At 36.7% G+C, this 24462-nt stretch overlaps 1 protein-coding gene across 2 annotated transcripts in view; it reads left to right on the top strand.

Annotated features, from left to right (window-relative positions):
• PDGFC (platelet derived growth factor C) overlaps positions 1–24462 on the top strand; it is a 272436-nt gene that overhangs the window by 125845 nt on the left and 122129 nt on the right. For both annotated transcript variants that reach the window (XM_003418499.3, XM_064267639.1), the window contains one exon: positions 15144–15339. In XM_003418499.3, coding sequence (XP_003418547.1) covers positions 15144–15339 — 196 coding nt within the window. The remainder of the gene's footprint in view (positions 1–15143; positions 15340–24462) is intronic.

The following is a 24462-nucleotide window of genomic DNA, read 5'->3' as shown; positions in this document are numbered from 1 at the left end:
AGTTTTTGGATAAGCATAGGTGTTTGATTTTTAGGAGCTCCCAGTTGTCTAGTTTTTCTTCTGCATTGTTAGTAATGTTTTGTATACTGTTTCTGCCATGTATTAGGGCTTCTAACATTGTCTCTATTTTTTTTCCCATAATCTTTATCCTTTTAGATTCTATATTTATGTCTTTGATCCATTTTGAGCTCATTTTTTGTGCATGGAGTGAGGTATGGGTCTTGTTTTATTTTTTTGCAGATGGATATCCAGTTATGCCAGCAGCATTTGTTAAAAAGACTGTCTTTTCCCCCATTTAACTGTTTTGGGGCCTTTGTCAAATATCAACTGCTCATATGTGGATGGATTTATGTCTGGATTCTCAATTCTATTCCATCGGTATATGTATCTGTTGCTGTACCAGTACCAGGCTGTTTTGACTACTTTGGTGGTATAACAGTTTCTAAAATCAGGTAGAGTCAGGCCTCCCACTTTGTTCTTTTTCAGTAATGCCTTATTTATCCAGGGCCTATTTCCCTTCCATATGAAGTTGGTAGGTTGTTTCTCCATCTCATTAAAGAATGTCATTGGGATTTGGATCGGAATTACATTAAATGTATAGATTGCTTTTGGTAGAATAGACATTTTTATAATGTTAAGTCTTCCTGTCCATGAGCAAGGTTATGTTCTTCCACTTATGTAAGTCTCTTTTGGTTTCTTGCAGAAGTGTACTGTAGTTTTCTTTGTATAAGTCTTTTACATCTCTGGTGAGATTTATTTGTAAGTATTTTATCTTCTTGGGGGCTACTGTAAATGGTGTTGATTTGGTGATTTCCTCTTCTATGTTCTTTTTGTTGGTGTAGAGGAATCCAACTGATTTTTGTATGTTTATCTTGTATCCCAATAATCTGCTGAACTCTTCTATTAATTCAGTAGTTTTCTGGAGGATTCCTTAGGGTTTTCTGTGTATAAGATCATGTCGTCTGCAAATAGTGATGCTTTTACTTCTTTGCCAATCTGGATGCCCTTTATATCTTTGTCTAGCCTAATTGCTCTGGCTAGCACCTCCAACAGTGTTGAATAAGAGTGGTGATAAAGGGCATCCTTGTCTGGTTCCCGATCTTAGTGGGAATGCTTTCAGTCTCTGTCCATTTAGGGTGATGTTGGCTGTTGGGTATAAATGCCCTTTATTATGTTGAGGAATTTTCCCTCTATTCCTATTTTGCTGAGAGTTTTTATCATGAATGGGTGTTGAACTTTGTCAAATGCCTTTTCTCTATCAATTCATAAAATCATGTGATTCTTGTCTTTTGTTTTATTTATATGGTGGATTACATTAATGGTTTTTCTAATATTGAACCAACCTTGCATACCTGGTATGAATCCCACTTGGTCATGGTGAATTATTTTTTTGATATGTTGTTGAATTCTATTGGCTAGAATTTTGTTGAGGATTTTTGCATCTACATTCATGAGGGGTATAGGTCTATCATTTTCATTTCTTGTGGTGTCTTTACCTGGTTTTGGTATCAGGGATATGGTGGCTTCGTAGAATGAGTTTGGTAGTGTTCCATCCTTTTCTATGCTCTGAAATACCTTTAGTAGTAGGGGTGTTAACTCTTCTCTGAAAGTTTGGTAGAACTCTGCAGTGAAGCTGTCCGGACCAGGGCTTTTTTTTGTTGGAAGTTTTTTGATTATCTTTTCAATCTCTTCTTTTGTTATGGGTCTATTTAGTTGTTCTACTTCTGTTTGTGTTAGTTTAGGTAGGCAGTGTGTTTCTAGGAATTCATCCATTTCTTCTAGGTTTTCAAATTTGTTAGGGTGCAATTTTTCATAGTAATCTGATATGATTCTTTTAATTTCAGTTGGGTCTGTTGTAATATCGTCCATCTCATTTCTTATTCGGGTTATTTGCTTCCTCTCCTGTTTTTCTTTCGTCAGTTTGGCCAGTGATTTATCAATTTTGTTGATTTTTTTCAAAAAATCAGCTTTTGGTCTTGTTAATTCTTTCAATTGTTTTTCTGTTTTCTATTTCATTTAGTTCAGCTCTAATTTTTATTATTTGTTTTCTTCTGGTGCCGGTGGGTTTCTTTTGTTGCTCTCTTTCTATTTGTTCAAGTTGTAGGGGTAATTCTTCAATTTTGGCCCTTTCTTCATTTTGTATGTATACATTTATTGATATAAATTGGCCTCTGAGCACTGCTTTTGTTGTGTCCCAAAGGTTCTGATAGGAAGTGTTTTCATTCTCATTGGATTCTATGAATTTCTTTATTCCTTCCTTAATGTCTTCTATAATCCAGTCTTTTTTGAGCAGGGTATTGTTCAGTTTCCAAGTGTTTTGATTTCTTTTCCCATTATTGATTTCCACTTCTATGGCCTTATGGTCAGAGAAGATACTTTGTACTATTTCAGTGTTTTGGATTCTGCTAAGGCTTGCTTTATGACCTAACATGTGGTCTATTCTAGAGAATGTTCCATGTGCACTAGAGAAGAAAATATACTTGGTTGCTGTTGGGTGGAGTGTTCTGTATATGTCTATGAGGTTAAGTTGGTTGATTGTGTCATTTAGATCTTCCGTGTCTTTATTGAGCTTCTTTGTAGATGTCCTGTCCTTCACCGAAAGTGGTGTGTTGAAATCTCCTACTATTATTGTGGAGCTGTCTATATCACTTTTCCATGGTGATAATTTGTTTTATGTATATTGCAGCCTGTCATTGGGTGCATAAATATTTAATACGGTTATATCTTCTTGGCATATTATCCCTTTAATCATTATATAGTGTCCTTATCCTTTCTCATGGATTTTATTTAAAGTCTATTTTGTCAGAAATGAATATTGCCACTCCTGCTCTTTTTTGATTGTTGTTTGCTTGGAATATTTTTTCCATCCTTTGAGTTTTAGTTTGTTTGTGTCTCTAAGTCTAAGATATGTCTCTTGTAGGCATTATATAGACGGATCTTGTTTTTTAATCCATTCTGCCGCTTTCTATCGGTACATTTAATCCAGTTACATTTGGGGTATTTATAGATAGGTATGAATTTTATTTTATTTTTTTATGAATTTAGTGCTATCATTTTGACATCTTTTTTTGTGTGTTGTTGACAGTTTCTTTTTCCCACGTAATTTTATGTGCTGAGTAGATTATCTTTATATATTGTTCTTTCCTCATATTTGCTGTTGTTGATTTTGTTTCTGCTCAGTCTCTATTTTTTTCTTGTATTTTATTTTAATGAGTAGGATAGTTTTTCTCCTTTGTGGTACCTCATTATTTACCCCTATTTTTCTAAATTTAAACCTAACTTTTATTTCTTTGTATCGCCGTATCTTCCTCTTCATATGGAAGGTGTATGGTTACATTTCTTAGTCCCCCTTTATTATTCCAATGTTGTCTTCTTTTCAATAGTAACATTGCTGTTACCCTGTTTTAAGGTTTTTTTTTTTTTTTATATATATTCTTGCTTTTTTTTTTTTTTTCCCTGTCTGGGTTGACTTCTGGTTGCTCTGCCCGGTGTTCTAGTCTTGGGTTGATACCTGATACTATTGATTTTCTAACCAAAGAACTCCCTTTAGTATTTCTGGTAGTTTTGGTTTGGTTCTTAAGAATACCCTAAACTTGCGCTTTTCTGGAAATGTCTTAATTTTACCTTCATATTTAAGAGACAGTTTTGCTGGATATATGATTCTTGGCAGGCAATTTTTTTCTTTCAAATTTTAAAATATTTCATCCCATTGACTTCTTGCCTGCACGGTTTCTGCCAAATAGTCCGAGCTTATTCTTATTGGCTCTCCTTTTTAGGTGACTTTTCATTTATCCCTCGTTGCACTTAAAATTCTCTCTTTATCTTTGGTTTTGGCAAGTTTGATTATAATACGTCTTGGTGACTTTCTTTTAATATCTACCTCATGTGGAGTTTGATGAGCATCTTAGATAGATATCTTCTCGTCTTTCATGATATGGGGGAAGTTTTCTGCCAGCAAATCCTCAACAATTCTCTCTGTATTTTCTGTTATCCCTCCCTGTTCTGGTACTCCAATCACTCGTAGGTTATTTCTCTTGATAAAGTCCGACATGATTCTTAAGATTTCTTCATTTTTTAAAATTCTTTTATCTGATTTTTCTTCAGATATATTAGTGCCACGTGCTTTATCTTCAGGTTCAGAAATTCTGCCTTCCACTTGCTCAATTCTGCTCCTCTGACTTTCTGCTGAGTTGTCTACTTCTATAATTTTATTGTTAATCTTCTGAATTTCTGACTGCTGTTTATGAGGATTTTTCAAGCTTATTAAATTTTTCATTATGTTCCTGAATAATCTTTTTAATTTCTTCAGTTGCTTCATCTGTGTGTTCCTTGGCTTGTTCCATATATTGCCTCATTTCCTTCTTGATGTCTTGAAGGTTTCTGTATATTAATCTTTAGTATTTTGCCTCTAGTAATTCTAGGAAGGCACTTTCATCTAGAAGATCTCTTGGTTCTTTGTTTTGAGAGCTTGTTTAGGTGGTCATAGCCCATTTCTTTATATGACTTGATATTGACTGTTGTCTCCAAGCCATCTAATAGTTATTGTATTAGTTTACGCTTGCTTACTGTTTCATAGCTTCTTGCTTTAGGGTGCTTGAGTGAGCTAGCTTGATTACTTTTGCCTTTGGAGCTCTGACCTCCTGTCCCCTGATGGCTAGAGCTGTTATCAGGTATATCAGTCTAGGAGTCCATTCAGTTTTCTTGTATAATTTCAGCTCAGGTTTCCAGGTAGCTGATATCAAGTGTGTGGTACAGGCTGTTTCCTAGAGACTTATAGGGGCAGGGTGATTGGCGTATATACTGGTATCTGATTGCAGCAGTGTGTCTTGCTCTGAACAAGGCAGTGGGCTGAGAACCGACCCCCGGGTGTTTCTGAGGAAAGTTCGTCCCTGTTTCCTAGAGCATGCAGGTGGGTGGGTTCTGCAGATGGACCATGGGCACCCAAAGCTTTTGGTTGTAAGGACTGGGAGGTACCAGTTATCTTTGGACCTCTGTCATGGGTGGCTGGGTGACCTGAGTGGAGCTACCAGTCCTTAGGTCCCTGATATGGGTAGGTGAGGACCTTGTTTAATAGGCAAGGCAACGTCAAACATCAAACACCCACCACTCCACCGTACTGCTGAAATGGTTGGAGTCTGCCACAAGGGCTTATTCTCCTGAAATAGTCCCACACAGGTCCATGCAGAAGTGAAAGGTGCTCAACGTCTGTGGACGGTTTATGCCTGGACAGGAGCCACTTCTGTCCTGAGCTCCCCCGGTTAGTGGAGCTAGCAAATTATCTTTACCCCCAATTGTAAATTTTTTCCTTCCCCAAGGCCGGGAGGATGGCTCTAGGTGCTCAACAGTGCCTGTCTTGGGCCCAGGGAATTCAGCTGCTGAATCCAGCTTGGGAGTGGGGGGGGGGGTGCAGTAAAATATATGGAAGTGCTTAGCTTTTTCCGAGAGCGCCATTCTTCTCTTTTTCCAGAGGTGTGAGTAGGCTGTGTGGCTGGCTGCTTCTCCCTGAGGAAACCGTGGCCAAATGCTGGTACCATTCCACTGCCACTGCCGCTCCAGGAGAATGGTTCCTGAAGGCTCCCCATGATTCAGATCTGGTAACTCCTCTCCGCTTCTGAACCGTCTCTCCCTCCCCCGTCCTTCAGTTCATTTTCGAAGCTTGCCTTTGAAGGTCAGGGCTTCCAGCTTGTCACAAATGTACTCGTTTCACTTGTTTTTTCTGGTCTCTGTTGTAAAGAGGGCTCACTGGACGCGTCTGTCTATTCTGCCATCTTGGCTCCACCCCGGATTCTTTTTTTGCCTACGCCAGAGATTAATGTAAAAGAGTATTTTAAACATTTTAAATACTCATTAAAGCTTAACCTAATTGTCTTATTTGTATTTTTTTTAATTGCAAGTTTGTGTTGATGATGTTTTCATTTTTATTTTCAATGATAAATTTTAAGCATCTTTACACAAAATTCAGTACTTTATTTAGACATCATGCTGCTTTTCCTATGGGAAATTCCTGGTAACCTTCAATCTGAGTGTTGTTAGTTACCTAACTAGTACAGAGCAAAAACTGAGGGAAATTTAGTCTCTCCAAAACAGACAAAGTTGTTCTTTGAAAACATTTTCTCTTTAAGTAACTTGTCTGTTAGTTTTTTAAAAAGGGTATAATATGAATTTTTCCTTATTCACAGCTGGTTTTTCCCATAGCAGTATTATTTAATATAAATATATTTTGCTGCTTCAGATATTTCAGCGCTCCTGCATTTTATGTAAACTTTCCACATTGAATAATAGCTTTAATTCAATAAGGAAATTGATAAACTGTTTCAAAAAAATCCATAGTGAATCTTTCAATGGTCCTTTTAATGGGAACGAATCCTAATGTAGTTCCCTTTTACATTCTGGTTTTGACCTCTTTGTGGTGTCTGATGTAATGTGCAAATTAACATTGCCTAAATATATTCACTATTGTGGTGTGTGTAATTGTGTGTGTATGCAATTAATAACTGATTGGTGTGCAGTGAAGGCTTTAAGGAGACTCTGTATTTGGTTATCATAGCAACGATTAGGGTGGCCCAGGACCGGGCAGTGTTGCATTCAGTTTTATATGGGGTCACTATGAGTCTGAACGTACTCGACCACACCTGACACCATACTTCCTGTGTATCCTGTGGCACAGTAGGTAAGGTTGTTGCCAGTTTGTCTTGTGTAATTGAGCTTCCATTTTTAAAAGTCACATCCCATTGCTTGAAACCAAAATTGGCTCTTTTTACCATTACCTTAAGGTTGAATTACCGTATTTTCAGATCTTTGCCTTTTCTATATTGCATGTCTCACTCCGTACCAGAAGAATTTTACAGATCTTGCTTGTTATATGCTTTATGATACATAGATCTTACTTGCTGTATGCTTTATGATACAAAGTAGAATATTTGAATAGCAAAGAGGGGTACTAATAAAAATTACACCAGGGTAACACATCTTATGAGTGGCTACACTAAGCAAACTCAAACATATGTTCACTAGATCTACAGTGATTTTGGTTGCAAATATAAAAAACCCTAACTCTTATTGGCTGAAATAGTGAAAGTGATTTATTTATTCATGTAACTGAGGAGCCCAGAGATAGGGTGAGTTTATTGTGTAGTTTGATCTGGGCTTTAGCTCCAGTTTTTGGATTACCATGTATCTGCCCACTTCCCTGCATTGACTTTTTATCAGACTGCCTTCCATCAGGATAGCAAAATGCCCACTGCTATCCCAAAACAGTGAGATCTTCTCACCCCTTGCTGTTGAACAAAAGCCCTGGGATTTACTCTGATTGGCCCACATTAGGGCAATCCACAGGGCAGAGGAGATAGACTGATACTGATTTTCCAAGCGTACTTCTGAATGAAGTCAGCCCACCTTTACTGAATTGCTGTTTCACAGTGGTGCCAGGGGATGCTGGGATAGGCTCACTCTACTAACTTTCCCTCATTGCATATGGAAGCCTTGCTAGGCACTTTCTGAATACAAGCCCCCATTACTTACCATTGTGCACAGAGAAAAAGTTAAAGGCCGGATTCTTGTACTTCTTATTAGGTTCAGAAGAATTTCAGACCATTTTTTAAAGGTAGTATCTGGTCAAGGAAATGGTGAAAATTTCTGCAGTGTTATTCCTCCTGGCTTTAATCAACCTGTAGAAGGCAATCGGAAATTTGAAATTACTGCCTAAAAATCACTGATTCTTGCTTAATCAATTTCATTTCTATGAAATTACAAGTTTTATACATATACTCAATCTTCCATGATATCTTACATGCAAATCTCCTCTTCCCTGACATCAAGAAACCCTGATACCTGTTAGTCACCTCATTTCTGTTTGAATTAGATGGTGTGTGATGGACAGTGTTTCTCCTTCACTTGCATACTGGTTTGTAATTATCAAAGTGGCTGCTTCATACAAATATCATTTTATTTGAACTTTAAAACAGCCTGTGCTTATCTACAGTTTATAAAAAATAAACTCAGATATCAAGTGACTTGCCTAAAATAACAGAGTTTGTCAGCAATAGATTCATATTTCAGAGTTTATAGATAAAATAATGACTATAATTGTGGCGTTTGCAGAGTGTGGTGAAATTATAGGACTTTTTTTTTGGTGAAGAAAAGTAAGCATATGAAGAAAATGGAAAATCTCAGTAATGAGTACAAATGAGACCTGTCTCCTTCAGTGGAGCCCCGAAAGCGCAATAGTCAAAGCAGGAGACAGATGTGGCGGTCTGCTTCTGTAAAGCCCTGGAAACCGTGTGGGGCAACTCTACTCTGTCCCGTAGGGTCACTATGAGTCAGAATCTACTTGATGGCAGTGAATTATCACCTTCAGCTAAAATACATATATGTAGGTTATAATAGATGACCTTTGAGTAAGGGCAATTATGAATTAAGGGAGGACTTTAATTTACGAGGGTGTAGTTCCTGGGTGGCACAAAACTTTAAGGGCCCAACTGCTAACAGAAAAGACGGGGGATTGAATCTACCCAGAGGCCCCTTGGAAGACAAGCCTGGTGATCTAATTCTGGAAGGTCACAGCCTTGAAAACCCTGTGGAGCAGCTCTGCTCTCCACAGATGGGAGTCTCCATGAGTTGGAACCGACTCTGTAGCAACTGGTTTGTTTTTGTCTGTGTTTACGCTTAATTGGGCAGGGGGTATAACAATTGTAAAATCTTTCTATTCTTATCATATAGACTTTCTGCAAACGTAAGAATGAAAGATAAAGTTTGAATATATGTACAGTTGCTTTCTGCTGTGTTCTGGGCTATCAAGTTTCTTTAAGCAATCAATATTTTTTAGGTGCCGCTGTGTACCAGTTACAGAGCTAGACAGTTGTTATGGAATTCAATAAAAATACTTTTGTCTTCTAGAAATTCATACTGTCGTAGAAAAGAAAAGGATCAGACGGTATATTACATTTAAAGTCTTCATGCCTTAAGGAATGCGCAGCAGGGACTCGAGGATCCTGTTCTAACATCCAAGATGGGCTGTGATGGCTGAATGCTAGTCTAGAAATTAAACCAGTTTACAGTCTTAGAAGTTGCTGCATTAAGAGGACAGGGCTTTGTTTTGTTTCTGAAGTCCCCAAAACCTAGAACAGTTCCTGAAACATAATAGGTTCTCAGTATGTGATTGGTGAACATTCATTGTCTTAAGGAATAAAATGATTATCCTCTGTCTTCTAGAATAAGTTCAAGGGCTTCATTTGAGCATATCTTGAATAGTTATAATTGCTTTTGTGGTTTACTTAGTCTAGCAGTCCCTTCTTTTATTTTTCCTTAGGAAATATTTATTCCTGTCATTCAGAAAAAGTCTGAGGTAGACAATGCTAGTTTTGTTCTTTGTTTTATTTTGCTCATTGTTTTAAAGATATGGAAAATGATAGATTGAGTCAATGGTAAAACAAAAACTAGAACCCAGGTTTTCTGTCCAATATACTACTGTACTTTTTTATTAGTAATCAGAATTTAAAATATTAAGTATATAAATACGATACATCTTTTTAGTGTGTGATGGAGAGATACTTGCTTGAGCTGTGGAATTCAGTATCTCTTTACAGAATCGTGTAAGATTGGATGAGATTAAGTTGGATTTTCTGAGAATCAAATGTACTACTATCTCATGGAGCTGATGAAATGAGAGAGAATATTTTATTGTTAAAAGTGAAATATGTTAATAGTGAGAATGAAAGCAGAAATAGCTACATAAACAAGCTAGCAAGATCAGTAAAAAGAGGGTTTAGCACAGAAAAAAAAAAACAGTGAACAAGAGACAATTAAGACTAGTGAAAACCTATATTAAGTAAGGAGAGGAAATGGATACAACTGATACAGAAACATATTTTTACACATATTGAAAATAACATATATTTGGAAGTAAACATATCACAAAAATCCCACAGGCCCTCTTTGAAGTCTGCCAGCCTAGGGGTGCCATTTTTGTAGAAGCAGTTGTACTTACAGGAGCAGGGAACCAGCGTTCTTCACAACTCCCAGATTAGTCCGAGATGGGAGACCTACTGCTTTTGCCCTGGCTCTGATTGACAGGCCTTTCTCCTAAATTCAGCGTAAAGCATCAGCATAAAGAAGGACTTGGATGATTTATCTTTCTTTTTGAGTTATATGTTCTACAGACACATCCTTTTTAGTATTATGTTTGTTAATAATACAACATATTCAAAACTCATAATTTGTATTGCTTTTTGTGGTTCTCTTCCTCCTGCTGTCTTTCATTCATATTAAATAAACTTTAAAGGAACAAGACTATGTAATGCATGGCAAATATCGTGACGTTATTTTGATGTTACTACTACACGTATTGAATAGATAAGCCTATACAATGATTCTATAAATCTGAATTTTATCCGTACACACATACTCAATATTAATATTTGTGTTATCTAGCTCCCTTATTGTCTTTTTCTTTTCTATTTTTGGTTCATTTTATAATAGTTCTGCCTTAATAGGGATTGGGCAGGGTAATACAATTTTATGTATATATATTTCAGTTTATCATGCTGAAACTTATCATCTAAGATGAACAAGATTTATTTTTGTTCACCATACGTCACAGGAACATGGTGTCAATATTTTAGTGACTTGATCACCAACATTTCTTTTATTTAGTTAGTATTGTTTTTGCATATAGTCTCCGTTGGATGAAAGCAAGCATACAATAAAATAGTCACGAAATATATATTTATCTCATCCCTGAATATACTAGTAAAGTTATATGTGTGGAAAAATAACTTTTAAAACAACAAAACTGTAAGTGTAGAGTCTTAATTTGGTAGAGCTTAATGTTTGTTGCTTTGTTTTTTGTTTTTTTGGTTTTTCTTTTTGATTATAGATCGAGTTGTCTGAGATTTACATAAAACTTTGACAGTCATCTGCAAATCATGTGTTTGTGGCAAACCTCACTACATTTTGTGTTGAGTTTTTTGGGAGCAGTAATTTAACTTAAAAGAAAATTTACAATTCTTTTGCCACAAATAAGGCCTGGATTTTCAGCCTTTAATTTATGTTTTAATTATAGTCTAATGGAATAGTGAATTATAAAGAAAAAAATGTAAACGCAACTTAAGTATATACAGTTTAACCACGAGCTTTTTCTGACTAACGGCATAAAAATAGAATTCAGAACTTTCAATAGCTATGTAGTTACCTAGACTGTATATGAAAGAATAAACACTGCTATGTTTGTGAAGTGTGCCTTGGATATAAGGCACTTGTTTTGAGAAAAAAGGGGCAAATGTTAAATTTTAACAGATCTGATTGAAAAAATTAATTCATTAAAAAAAGTTAATTGCCAAATGAGAAGGAATTTTGACATAATGTATTACTATAAACACCTCTGAAATATGTAGATTATTGGGAGAAAAATTAGAGTAAGTAAATACCTCATTTTTAAAAGGAATCTTTGCGAACAGCTTATGTGAACCCCCATCGTGTTCTTAGAAAACTTGTCAGTATCAGGGAGAAATGAGCTTAATAAATCCATATGTGTTTTTAGGAGCTCTGTTATTGTTAGTTGCCATCCAGTCGGTTTCGAAACACGGCCACCTTACAAATACGAAAACGGTATGTTGCCCATCCCGTGCCGTCTTTATGGTCATTGGTACGTTCGAGCCCATTGTAGCTGTTGAGTCAGCCCATCCCATTGAGCATTTCCCTAGTTTTGGCTGACCCTCAACTTAACCAATCATGATCTTCTTTCCTCTTTTTGTGTTGAAGAGTTGTTGATGATTTCATGCATGTTATCATAGGTAGCCACAGTATCAAACGTTCGCATCCAGAAGGAGGGAATGCATTTCTGTATAGGTTACATACTGCTGAGGAATAGCTTAAGCACTGAGAAGGATGGCATTATATTATTTGCTTAATATAGAAATCTTATGGCTTGTAAAACGTAATGTACTGATATGACGATATCCCTCATATCATCACTGTAATGTGAAGAGGAAATAATATCTGTAAGTTACCCAAGTTAAGTGCGACTCATAGCGACCTGGTAGGACAGAGTAGAACTGCCACATAGGTTTCCAAGGAATGGCTGGTGGATTCGAATTTACAACCTTTTGGTTAGTAGCCAAGCTTTTAACCACTTTGCCACCAGGGCTGCAATTGTAAGGTAGACAATATAAAATAATACTTACCAGACTGACTGCTGAAATAGCCAAGTTTTTAAGTTTTAGAGGATTTTAAAGCTGCTTTTAGAATGACAAATAAACTTTTCAAAATTATTAGTTTAAGTATAAAACAGGTTGTTCTTTAACATTAATAATATTCAAACTAATATATGATCCTTCACTTTTAGACCTCTTATAATTCAAGATACTTTTTAGAGCAATATTCTTAAATTATGTTTTAACAATGTGGCATAGAGTTAGTGTATTTTGACTAACAAAATAAATGAAAAGTTATTGGGATTATTGTAATTGCTGCTGAAAATGGAGGAAAAGGAGATACCTTCAATCTAAGCAGCTTTGCTTGCAATGGAGGGTATGTTAGTTCTCTAGTAATGTGTAATATTTTACCACAGTCTTAGCAGCTTAAAACAGTATCCACTCATTAACTCACAACTCTGTAGCTTAGAGGTCCAGACACTGCCTGGCAGGGTTCTGTGCTCCAGGTCTTACAAGGCTGAAATCAAGGCGTCGGCCAGGCTGCATTCTTTTCTGTAGGCTGTGGAGATGAATCTGCTTCCAAGCTCATTTAGACTCTGAGATTTTAGATCTGAGGCATCCGTTTCCTTGCTGTCAACCCCTGTCTGCTCTCAGCTCCTGAGGCTTCCTGCATTCTTGGATACATGGCCCCCTCCATCTTCAGACAGCAGCAAAAAATATCTCTAGTGTTAAATCATTCTTCAGGAAAGGCTTTTAAGGGCTCACCAGAATCGGTTAGGCCCATCCAGAAAATCTGCCTGTTGATTAACTCAAAGTCAGCTGCTTGATAACCTAGTCATGGGAATGATATCCCATCATTTTTGCAGGGTCTGCCCACTCAAGGGAGGGGATTATAGAAGAGAAGGGTAATTGGGGGTCGTTCTAGAGTTCTGCCTACCACACAAAGAGAGGTGAGGTCATCAGTGTGAACTTACTCAGAGTAGATGGAGAGTTTAAGGTACTGAGTGAGAAACAGAGGGACGAGGGAGTTGGCTGGTTAAAAGAGAATCGGATTATGGGAGGAGAAAGAATGGGAGAAGAAGAAAAGGCAGAAAACTATAATGGAGAAAAGAAGAGAGAAGAAAAATGTGGAGTTTAGTATAAAATATTGTATGACTTAATAGGCCTTATTAAACTCTATAGTCCCTGGGTGGTGCAGATAGTTAAGTGCTCAGCTACTAATCAAAAGATTGGCAGTTCAAACCCAGCCATTGGTACCTCTGAAGAAAGGCCTGGTGATCTATTTCAGAAAGATCGCAGCCGTGGAAACCCTAAGGATCCCGTGGAGTCGCCATGAGTTGGAGTCAACTCAGCAGCAGCTGGTTTTTGGTAAACAATGTATTGCAAAGTTGAATGCTATTTACCCAAAAAGAGTGAATAGCATGAGATTTTTCTTATTTCTGGAAATAACTATCCATACATTAACTGTCGAATATTGCAGGGGGTGGGGCAAGTGAGTGAATAGTGGTGCATAAAAAGAAATGATGTTCTTATCTGTCTGTAATCTTCCTGCAAATACAAAGTTCAGTATCGTGCAGTATATCTCTAAATAATGAAAACTAATGAAGCATTGCTGTCGTTTAAGCCTGTTGTTCTGATATAAATAAATAAAAGTTGCACAATAGGTGTCAGGCATGGTGCCATGCTCATTACTTAATGCATTCAAGTCCCTTTATTTTATTTTTTTAATTTATAAAATCATATTAGAAACAGAATAAAAGGGTAATTTAAGATTTTTTTTTTCTTACTGCAATTTAGCGTACTTACATGGATTTTCATGGCTTGAAAGACCATAACTTAATTATTCCTTAGATTTTTTTTGATACATAAATGGTACTACTCATTTTATAAATATCAATTACTGGTATTGTCTTGTTACTAACTTTCAAGGGGGTGTGTAGAAGCACACTTTCTTTTTAGCAAGGCAAATTAGCTCTTCCTCTCCTCTCTCTTTCCCCCGAAACCCTAATTGAAAGAAAAAAGTATTTTAGTATTTCCCAAATGTAAAAAGACTTCATGCCCAATAAACTTGAAAACTGTTTTATGCTACATTCTCCTCTTAGAGAGTCAAAATTCATATTACCATATTAAAGGCACTGAGAAGTCCTGCATCATTTCTTATATTTTAATAATATCTTCCCATAGTACTAATGGTCCTCTTATGAAAGGACATTAAGACCTTTATTTTGATCTCATTTTTCTTTTCAAGGCCACTCAAGGTTTGAGGTCATCTAGTAATTCTAGTTCATGAGAAATTGGGGCTTGTATTACAGATCCTTTTTCAAAAGTTATGGTCCCAAATTGTAAGCTGTTATTAGGACCATTTTCTCAGCTCAGCGTCTAAAGCATTTCCAATAAGGAGCATGTAAAAGAGCTGTGAGCGGCGTGCGGTATGGCGCACTAACATCTCAAGATCACTGAGAAAAAGCTGAGGGCTTCCTCCTCCTCCATTTCTCCACTTCCGCCTCTTTCATCCTCACATTTTTTCCCCGGCTATCTAAAGACTTTCAATATTTTGCCATATGTGGAACTAATGGTTATCTGTAATCAATTGACCACAGTATTTTTAAAGGAGCTATATCAAGTTTCTTTTTATTCTCAGATGACTCATATTTGATCACTCTTGTAGATTAAGACTGTACCCATCCTTATGGTGATTTCAGAAATACAAAGGAGTTGATAGTTGACATTTCAGAAATTAGAATTAAAAAGATAAATTTCCTATGTTCTTTCAAAGTACAGATATACACAGGTGTACATTCACGAATGTCAAAGCAGCCTTTTTTATGGGTAGATTCTGAAAAGAGTGGTTTTTGGTTTATGTCGAATAAAGCATGCCCAGCACTTGCCTGGGGAGAAACTTGAATGCCAAAAAAAAAATAAAAAGGATTTTGAGAACTTTAATTTTGAAATGTCTGTTCTAAATGTATGTCTCTGTGTATATTTTTGCTTTAGGAGTACAAGATCCCCAGCATGAGAGAATTATTACTGTGTCTACTAATGGAAGTATTCACAGTCCGAGGTTCCCTCATACTTACCCAAGAAATACAGTCTTGATATGGAGATTAGTGGCAGTAGAAGAGAATGTATGGATACAGCTAACATTTGATGAAAGGTTTGGGCTTGAAGACCCAGAAGATGACATATGCAAGTAAGTTATCATACTTGAAATTCCAACAGAGTGTAACAGCTGTTACAGTCTTTCTTGTTACTTCATTTTGACCATGTAATTTTAAATGGCATCTTTTGTTATATTCAAGGAGCCCTGGTCGCCCAGTGGTTAAGCTCTCAGCTGCTAACCAAAAGGTTGGTGGTTCAAACCCACCAGCCACTCTGCAGGAGAAAGATGCGGCAGCCTGCTTCCACAAAGATTCACAGCCTTGGACACCCTCAGGGGACAGTTCTGCTCTGTCCTATAGGATTGCTATGAGTTGGACCCAACTCAACAGCAATGGGTTTTTGTTCTATTAGCTTTCTCTTATGATCTGAAAAATTTACAGCCCTATTTAAGCTATGTTTCAATTAAAATCAGAGGACACAAACATGTAGATATACAGCCATTATTTTCCACCTACTTCTGAAAATAATTTGGGGTAATTTATGGTAAATGTACATATAAAGTAAAATAAAACAAAAAAATCAGTTGCTGCCAAGTTGATTCTGACTCATGGCAACCCCCTGTGTGTCAGAGTAGATCTGTGCTCTGTGGGATTTTCAGTCGCTGATTTTTCCAAAGTAAATCTCCAGGCTGAGGCACCTCTGGGTGGACTTGAACCACCAACCTTTAAATTAGTAACCGAGCACTTAAAGGCCATTTTGAATAAGGAATAGAGAATAAAAGCCAAGTAAAGAAATAGAGTCGTGCCAGAATTGTGCTAAAATTTTTATATTTGGGCTTCCTGACAGCAAAACCAATAAAATAAACGGTAAGCTGCTTAAAAATAAACTGTTTCCCTTGATGCATATTACCTAAATACATGCATAAGGATACACACGCACAGGATTAAGAAGTTCGAATATTTTATCACAAAGCAGCTCAAAAAGCCAGAATGAGAAATGTAGGGTAACATGCCTTGCAGGTAGGAAGTCGTCATAATTCTCCTAGAAGCGTCCATGAACCAAAGGCAGCTGGAGTATTTCACCCCGACCAAAGACCACTTACTACATGTCATACAAACCTTATTCCTTAAATCCCATATGAATACACTTGTCAAGGTTGGGTGGTCTTTTTGAAAAATTTTCAGTTCAATGGCATTAGTATATTGTGAAAATATTTTACTTGAGCTTCTTTGCAAGATTCTTTATTTTTTCTTTCATATGCAGTGTTAAAAGAAAATTTTCATTTTAATAAATACTTCAATACAGATGAAACAGACTTTGTACTTGCTGCCATCACAGTTTGTATCTTTTAACAGTTATATTTTTGTCACATTACTTCTTTCTGTGACTATGCACTTCATTTATTTGGCTATTCCTTTTCTGCTTATGTCTGTAATTTTAAACTTTGAGAACTAGAAGTATCCTAGCTGTCTTTAGAGACTGCATTTATTAACCCTTCGTTATAGAGATAAGCAAACTGGGACAAGAGAAGTGAAATAGTTGCTCTAGATCTCATTCATATTTTATGCCTAAACAAATACTAAAATCCATTTTTCCTGATACATATACAAGTAGTTTTTCACTGTGTTATACTGCACCTTATGTCTCCTTTTCATAAATAAGACTCTTTTCAAAAACTGAAAGGTCTGAGGTTCTTCCCTACTTGCATGTTAGGCAGTTAGCCTAGCACAGTTACATGGATGGTGACAGAAGACATGAGACTCCTGGGTCAGAGACACAGGACAGTATTATGCAGTGATAGGATTAGCTAGAAGGTTAGCCTTATCTTGTGTCTGCTCCCCAATGTAGTGAGCTGTGTTGCAGCAGAGGAAGCATTATATAGGTGTGCTTTTATGTATATGTGTGTGTGTAATATACATGTGTAAACAATAAAAAATTAAACTATCACCCAGCATGCTGGTCACTCAACTTATAAAAGTCTCACTTCCAATGTTTTTGAAGCCTCCCATGTTCTGTTCTGACTTCACCCAGCTTCTTGCCCCTGCAAATATAACCAGTGTCCTAGATTTTGCTACTCATTCCACTTTTCACTATAATTTTACTACATGCACATATTTCCCTGCATAATAAATTGCTTATTTTTGCCTGTTTTGAAATGTATATCAGTGGAATCATACTGTGTATTTTCTATTGTAACTTGATATGTATTTCAAAACAAGCAAAACTAACAAAATATTAACTTTTCCGTTGGTTGATGTTGATACAAATAGCTTATTAGGTCATCTTTTTTCATTGATACATAGTACTGTATTGTATAAGTATCAACCTTTTTTGTCTGTTCGATTACCGAATGATTCGTTGTGCTCAGTTTTCCTGTGCAAAAGTGTAAGAAAAATTTTGACTATAAAAGAATGACGTTGTTATCTGAAGATATTCATATTTCTAACTTTACTAAACCAGAAAAACCCAAACCCATTGCTATTGAGTTCATTCCGACTCATAGCAACCCTATAGGACAGAGTAGAACTGTCCCATAAGGTTTCCAAGGAGCGGCTGATGGATTTGAGCTGCCAGCCTTTTGATTAGCAGTGAGCTCTTAACCACTATGGCACCAGGGCTCCACCAGAGCTACTAGGTAGAGTTAAATTGTTTTTAAAAGTGGTTGACCTATTTATACTTCTACCAAAACTGGGTAAGAATTTCTGTTGCACACATTCTCACCAACCCTGGAATTTGTCATTCCTTTAATTTTTGGTAGTATAAGTGGAAAACTGTACTTGATTATTATTTTTGTTTTGTTTCTCCTGATTACCAATGAAGTTGAACAATTTTTAGATTATTGACAACTCATATTTCCTTTTTTTGTGAAATGCCTGCTCATGTCTCTTGCCCAGCTTTTCTTATACTATTTGTCTATTTAAAAATTAAGTCCTCGATCCATGTGGAATTTATTTTTGTCTGTGCTGTGAAATTGTTCATTAGAGCACCAATAGTGTCCCAACATCATTCTTTACCCCAGTGATGTATAAAGCCAGCTGACTTGTGGGTCAGGTTTCTGTGTGTGATCTGGTCTGTTTTGGGCTCTTTATTCTGTTCAGTTGGTCAGTTGTATCTATCTGTGCGCCAAAATGGCACTGTCTTTATTACTGGAAGCTGGGTATAGGGGAATTCTGGAAGTCTCATCTCATTTTCTTCTGCTTTGGGAGTGTCCTGGCTGTTAAGCTTTTTGGAATAGTTTTTAGAACTAGGTTTTCAAGTTCCTTGAAAATGCTCTTGTGAATTTTATTGCAATAGCATGTAATCTATGGACCATCTACAGGTGAATGGACATCATTATGATATTGAGTCTTTCTGTCCTTGGGCAATTTATGTTTCTCTATTTATTTTGGGTCTGCTTTAACATCTATACAGTTTTAAAATTTTCTTTATAAAGATCCTGCACATCTACTATTTAGATTTATTTCTGTGTTCTTTATAGACTTTATTACTTAGGTGTCTTTTTGAAAATTACATTTTCCATTAAAAATTGCTGATGTGTAGAAATGCAATTTATTTTAAAATATTGATCTTATATCTAGCAAACCTGTTAAACTCTTTTATTAATTTGAATAACATTAATTAGAATAACTTTAGCTTTCCAGAATGTTGCAGATAGTACAAAGAATTTCTCTGTACTCTTCACCCAGGTTCTTCCAGTGTTAACATTTTACAGAACCATGGCACATTTGTCATTTCTAAGAAATTAACCCTGATGCAGTAGTATTAACTAAACTACAGAACTTATTTGGATGTCAGCAGCTTTTCCACTGATGTCCTTTTTCTGTTCCTGTATGTCATCCAGGATAAAAATACTGCCTGTAGTTTCTCTTTCCTTGTAGCTCATGACCTTGACAGTTTTCAAGACTGCTGGTCATGTATTTTTTAGAATGTTCTTCAATTTAGGTTTTCTGATGTTTTTTCATGATTAGACTGGGGTTATAGATTTTGGGGATCAACTCCAAATACGTGGTGTATCCTTCTCATATGATACCAGGTGATGCATACTATCAACAATACTTACCACTAAATAGTGTTAGTTATGGTGGTGTCTGCTGGGTTTCTCCCCTATAAGGTTTCTCCCCTGTGTATTTCCCTTTCGTACTCTGTTCCTTGGCAGCATGTGACTAGTCTAGCCCACACTCCGGGAAATGGTGATTAAGCTCTTCTTCCTGGAGAGAAGATCTCCGTATGTTATTAGGAACTCTTCTGTAAGAGAGATTTGTGCCATCTCCATAGTTTGCTTATTCAGTCATTTATGTCAGTATAGGCTCATGGGTATTTATTTTATTCTTTGGGTTATAATTCAGTACAATCATTGTATATTTTGTTGTTGAAATTGTTCCATCTTTGGCCACTGGTTGCTATTAACATGTCAATATTGAGGGTAATGATTATTGAAGTTTTTTTCTTTCCATTTTCTTTAAGATTTGAAGTAATTTCCTTTCTTTTTTGCTTTGCTAAAAGGTATTTTCCCCTCAGAAATGGGTCTTGAATCTTATCAGATACTTTAAGTGCAACTATCGAGATGACGCTATGTTGAACTAATCTTGAATTCCTGGAATAAACCCACTTAGACATGTTATATTGTCATATTTATATATCATTGTGTTCAGTTTGCTACTATTTTGCTTAGATTTTTACATCTATGTTCCTGACTGTGAAAGGCATGCAATGCTCCTTTCCTGAACTATGTCTGGCTTTGTTAACAAGATTATGTCAGACTCGTCAAATGAGTTGGAGAATGTAACCTTTTCTTTTTTTCCTAAAAGTGTGTGTGTGTGTGTGTGTGTGATGTTGTTGTTGTGTGCTGTCGAGTCGATTCCGACTCACAGCGACTCTGTAGGACAGGGTAGGACTGCCCTATAGGGTTTCCTAGGCTATAATCTTTATGGAAACAGATCAACAGGTCTTTTCTCCCTCGGAGCCATTGGTGGGTTCAAACCGCTGATTTTTGGATGAGCAGCCGAGTGCATAACCACTATACCACCAGGCCTCCGTGTGTGTGTGTGCGATAAAATGTGGTAATATTTACACTTTTTTTTTTTGAGGGGTGAGCTAAGCAGAAAGGGTTGGGATGAAGTGGGAGGAGGAAAGAAGGGAAGAGGGGTCGTGGAGGAGATGTTGAACTACTAGATGTCTTTCTTCCTGTAACCGTTCATGTGTTTTCACCAAATTGTGTTCGTCCTGTGGAGCCTGATGGCACAGTGGATAAAGCGCTTAGCTGCTAACCTGAAAGGTCTGCAGTTTAAACCCACCAGCCGCTCCGTGGGAGAAAGATGTGGCAGTTTGCTTTCGTAAAGATTTACAGCCTTGGAAACCCCGTAGGGCAGTTCTACTCTGTCCTATGGAGTCGCTATGAGTCGGAATCGACTCAATGGCAATGGGTTTGGTTTGGGTTTTTTGGTGTCGGTCACCTTATTTTGTGATTTTTCTAACTCTGTTTTGAAGTTACGTAACTGTTCCATCTCTGTAAATCAAAGTGCAGAGCAGAACAGTGTAATGCTGGACCTGATACCATATGTCTCATCCACTAGCCACCTGGGATTTTATCTACTCCCATTTTCTCTTACAATAAAATATTACCAATTTAGAAATACTCTCGTAAATTTCTACTGCATATTTACCTTTTTAATAGGTTGTAGCCCTTTTCTCTTTTCAGAGAAACAAATTTTGGCTCTGTTATAACTTAAAGAATAATGTTTTTAAAAAGGTAAAATCGTGACATTCACAGAGGCATGAAATGTACATGTGTTAAAGATTCTGTTTAACTCGCTATTAGTGAGGGATGAGTCAGATGTTATAGCCGGTTCAAAGAACAGCCACGTTTATAGATCAGACATATTGGAATATAAGTGTGATTGGATGAAAACTGGCTTCTTCCATGCTAGGGGAGGGAAGTCAATTGAACCTCCATTGAGCACAATTTATCCACATGTCAGTAGAAAAGAATTATTGTGCATTGCTGTTATAATCAATACCTTCTAGGCTTGTAAGATAGTTACTGAAAGGCGCGGAGCCCTCATAGAGTTGGAATGAGATAACTCTGAATGGTGTACTGTAAACTATGCTTAGCTTTCCTTGAAGCAATTTTTTACTCTGTATCCGTAACCTCGGTATTTTTTTTAATATAGTTCTCACATTCATTTACTTCATTACATTCTTTCCCTTCATTCTGTTTTATTGTGAATTACTTTCTAACTTCTAAAGTTGAATGCTATTTTTTAGTTTTTCCTTTTTAAATGTAGTTGTATAAAGTGAATAATTTCTTTACAAATCCTATTTTAGATGTATTCCATCAGTTTTAATAATGTGGTAGTTTTATTATCCAGTTTAATATTTTAAAAATGTCCATGGCTTTCTCCTTTAAGCACCAGATTAAAAAGAAGTGTATTTTTGAATTTTCATATGTATGAAGTGTTTAAAAAATATATTTTCTTTCTAGATTTCTACATTAATTGTGCTTTGGATAAAGAATGTGGCCTGTTTGTCAAAGATGGTTTGAAATTTGTTAAGACTTGCATTATTTGCGGCAGACTTTTAAATGGCCCAAACATATTTGAGAAGAAGATAACGTTCTTCAGGTGTGGGTGCAGCAGTCTGTGCGTGTCCATTAGATCGATTTTGGCAATTGTATTGCTCACAGTGCCTGTATCTTTCCTGCTTGTTTTTTTCTTTTTTATATATCTGTTTCTGAGAGAGATGTATTAAATCTTCCTAACAGAGGATAAAAAAAAAAAAAATCAGTTTTGCCTGTAGGCTTGTCAATTTTTGCTTTATATGTTTTTAAATTCTGTGACTTGGTACACACAAGTTTAGAGACCTTCATCCTTTTAGTGAATTAATCCTTTTATTAATATTATGCGACCTTGTTTATCTTGATCAGTGTTTTTTGCCTCATAATAAATTATAGCTTCTGTTAACATAACTGTATCAGGTAATTTTGGTTGATATTTGCTTGGAATTGTTTCCATTCTTTACCTCCCTCTTCCCTGTGCCCTTGTTGGGTGTGTGCTTGCATATTAGCATTGTGCCTGTTCTTTCTGATTGTCTCTTGTAAAAGGAGTATTGCCAATTGCTATCAAGTCGATTGATTCCAACTCACGGCAACCCCATGTGTGTCAGGATAGAACTGTGTTCCGTGGGGTTTTCAGTGGCTGATCAGAAGTAGACCACCAGGCCTTTTTTATCAGGCACCTGTGGGCAGACTCGAAACTCCAGCTTCTTGGTTGGCTGCCAACCACATTAACCCAGGGACTCCATATTTAAGTTAAGAATATATATAGCTAGTTGATATGTTTAACCTATACCTGAAATATAGAATTACTGTTCAACACTTGAACTGCTGCTGAATGCGGGCTAACCAAGTATTAGGATATGCTGGTAAGGCAGAACTAAGTTTGTTGCTTATCCTGGTGGTGGAGGATACCACTTGGCAGCTTTGAGTAGTGTCACCGAAGTGGAAGAGCAAAATCAGATTTTGTGGAGAATTTGAAAGTTTGGTTTAAGAAGGGCCTTTCAATGTGGGGAATTGGTTAATGTAGGGATCAGGATATAAGAGTTTAGAATTGGTTGAAAGGGAAAGACACGGATTTTGAGAAGAGAGGTTCAACAGTGTTAGGTAGTGAACTATCTGGTAGTGCTTTCAATTACCCAACCCATTGAAGGCATTAATGGTTTTTAGAAAAAAAGGTCCTGTAATGACCAATAATGTTAGTTGCCTAGACGAGTCTCCTGGACTCTAATGAACACAGTGAAAGAGTAAAAATCAGGTTAATCTAGGTAGCAACTGTGTGGGGTAGATGGTTTCAGACATTCGTGCCCAAGCTGGTTCTGATTCTCACTACAGTTAACCCCACTCCTGATTTGTATGCTGTGGTGACTGAGGACTTGATTTTTTATTAACATCACAAGGAAGACTTTTTTTTTATTTAGTTTGTATAATCACCATTTCTTTAGCTTTACTCACGTGTCTGCTTTTGGTGCTAACCATTTGTTCTTGCCTAAGAATTATTTTCTCCTGAAGCATACAGTCTTTAGAAGTTATCTTCAATTAAACTTTTTGGCAGTAAATACTGAGTTCTTGTTTATTTACGATATTTCTTTTATTTCAGTTTCATTCTGAAAAGTTAGTCTGACTGGATATAGAAGTTTAAGTTGTGTGTTTATTTTTTTTTCTCAACACCTGGAAGATATACCATTCTACTGTCTTCTAGCTGCTGACAAGTCAGTTTGGTCAGCTCCTGTTATATCCCTGCAGCCTCCCCCTGAGGAGTGGGTTTTACAGAGGAAGAGTGTGGTTGGGATGGATAGAGGGGAAAGGAAGGGATAGTAGCAAACCCTGGGCTTCTCCTGTGCCACCCCTGGTCTGTTAAACTCCCCTCCCCTACACCGGGGCTCAGCAGGTATCCCCAGGCTCCAGGGCATATTTACCCTCACCGAAATCTTGATTTCTTCTTTTCTGTCCTCCCAAGGAATTGTCTTATTTTCCTGATGATTCAGAACTACATTAAAAACAATGTTTTTTCTTTCAAATATTTATCCAGTCATTTTAGTTGCAGTATACTAAGAAGAGTTTTTCTCGTTAGTTTTGTTTACCCTGTGGCTTAAATCCATTGCTCCCCAAACTTTCTCTAGACCATTGTTAAGCAGAATAAAATTTGTCCTGACAGGGTCTGGCACTCTTAAGTTCCACTTTAACTTTTTTTTAATGGGAATATTGATTGTTTTCCATGGCAACTTCAGTGCTATGGTATTGAGATACAAATGCCCCTCCATAGTGCATTTTAAGAATTTTAACCGCCCCCTTTTAAGTATTTTTTCAAGTTTGAAGCGTAGAAGAGTCTAGGAATCTGAATCCGTACTTTAGCTGTGTCTTTAACAGAGGACAGACTCAGTGAGATGTTTGACTTATTTCTACATAGCTCTAGTGTTCATCTTCAATCGTCTTTTATAAATGAAGAGATAGAGCAAGCCGTGTTTATGCTGTTGAATATTGATATTATTACAAAGAACAAAACAAATTAGATTTTATTGTTTTCATAGCTATCTTAGGCTAGTTTCTCTAGAGAAATAAATCCAGTGCAGCCTATAAATATATATATAGAGAGAGATTTATATCAAGGAAACGGCTTATGCTGTTGTAGGGGCTGGACAATCCCAAGCCTCCAGGTCAGGC

This window comes from Loxodonta africana, chromosome 13 (assembly GCF_030014295.1).
Source record: "Loxodonta africana isolate mLoxAfr1 chromosome 13, mLoxAfr1.hap2, whole genome shotgun sequence".
In the NCBI taxonomy this organism is placed as follows: domain Eukaryota; kingdom Metazoa; phylum Chordata; class Mammalia; order Proboscidea; family Elephantidae; genus Loxodonta; species Loxodonta africana.
Note: the sequence above shows the minus strand (reverse complement) of the source record. Positions and strands in the feature narration are given on the sequence as shown.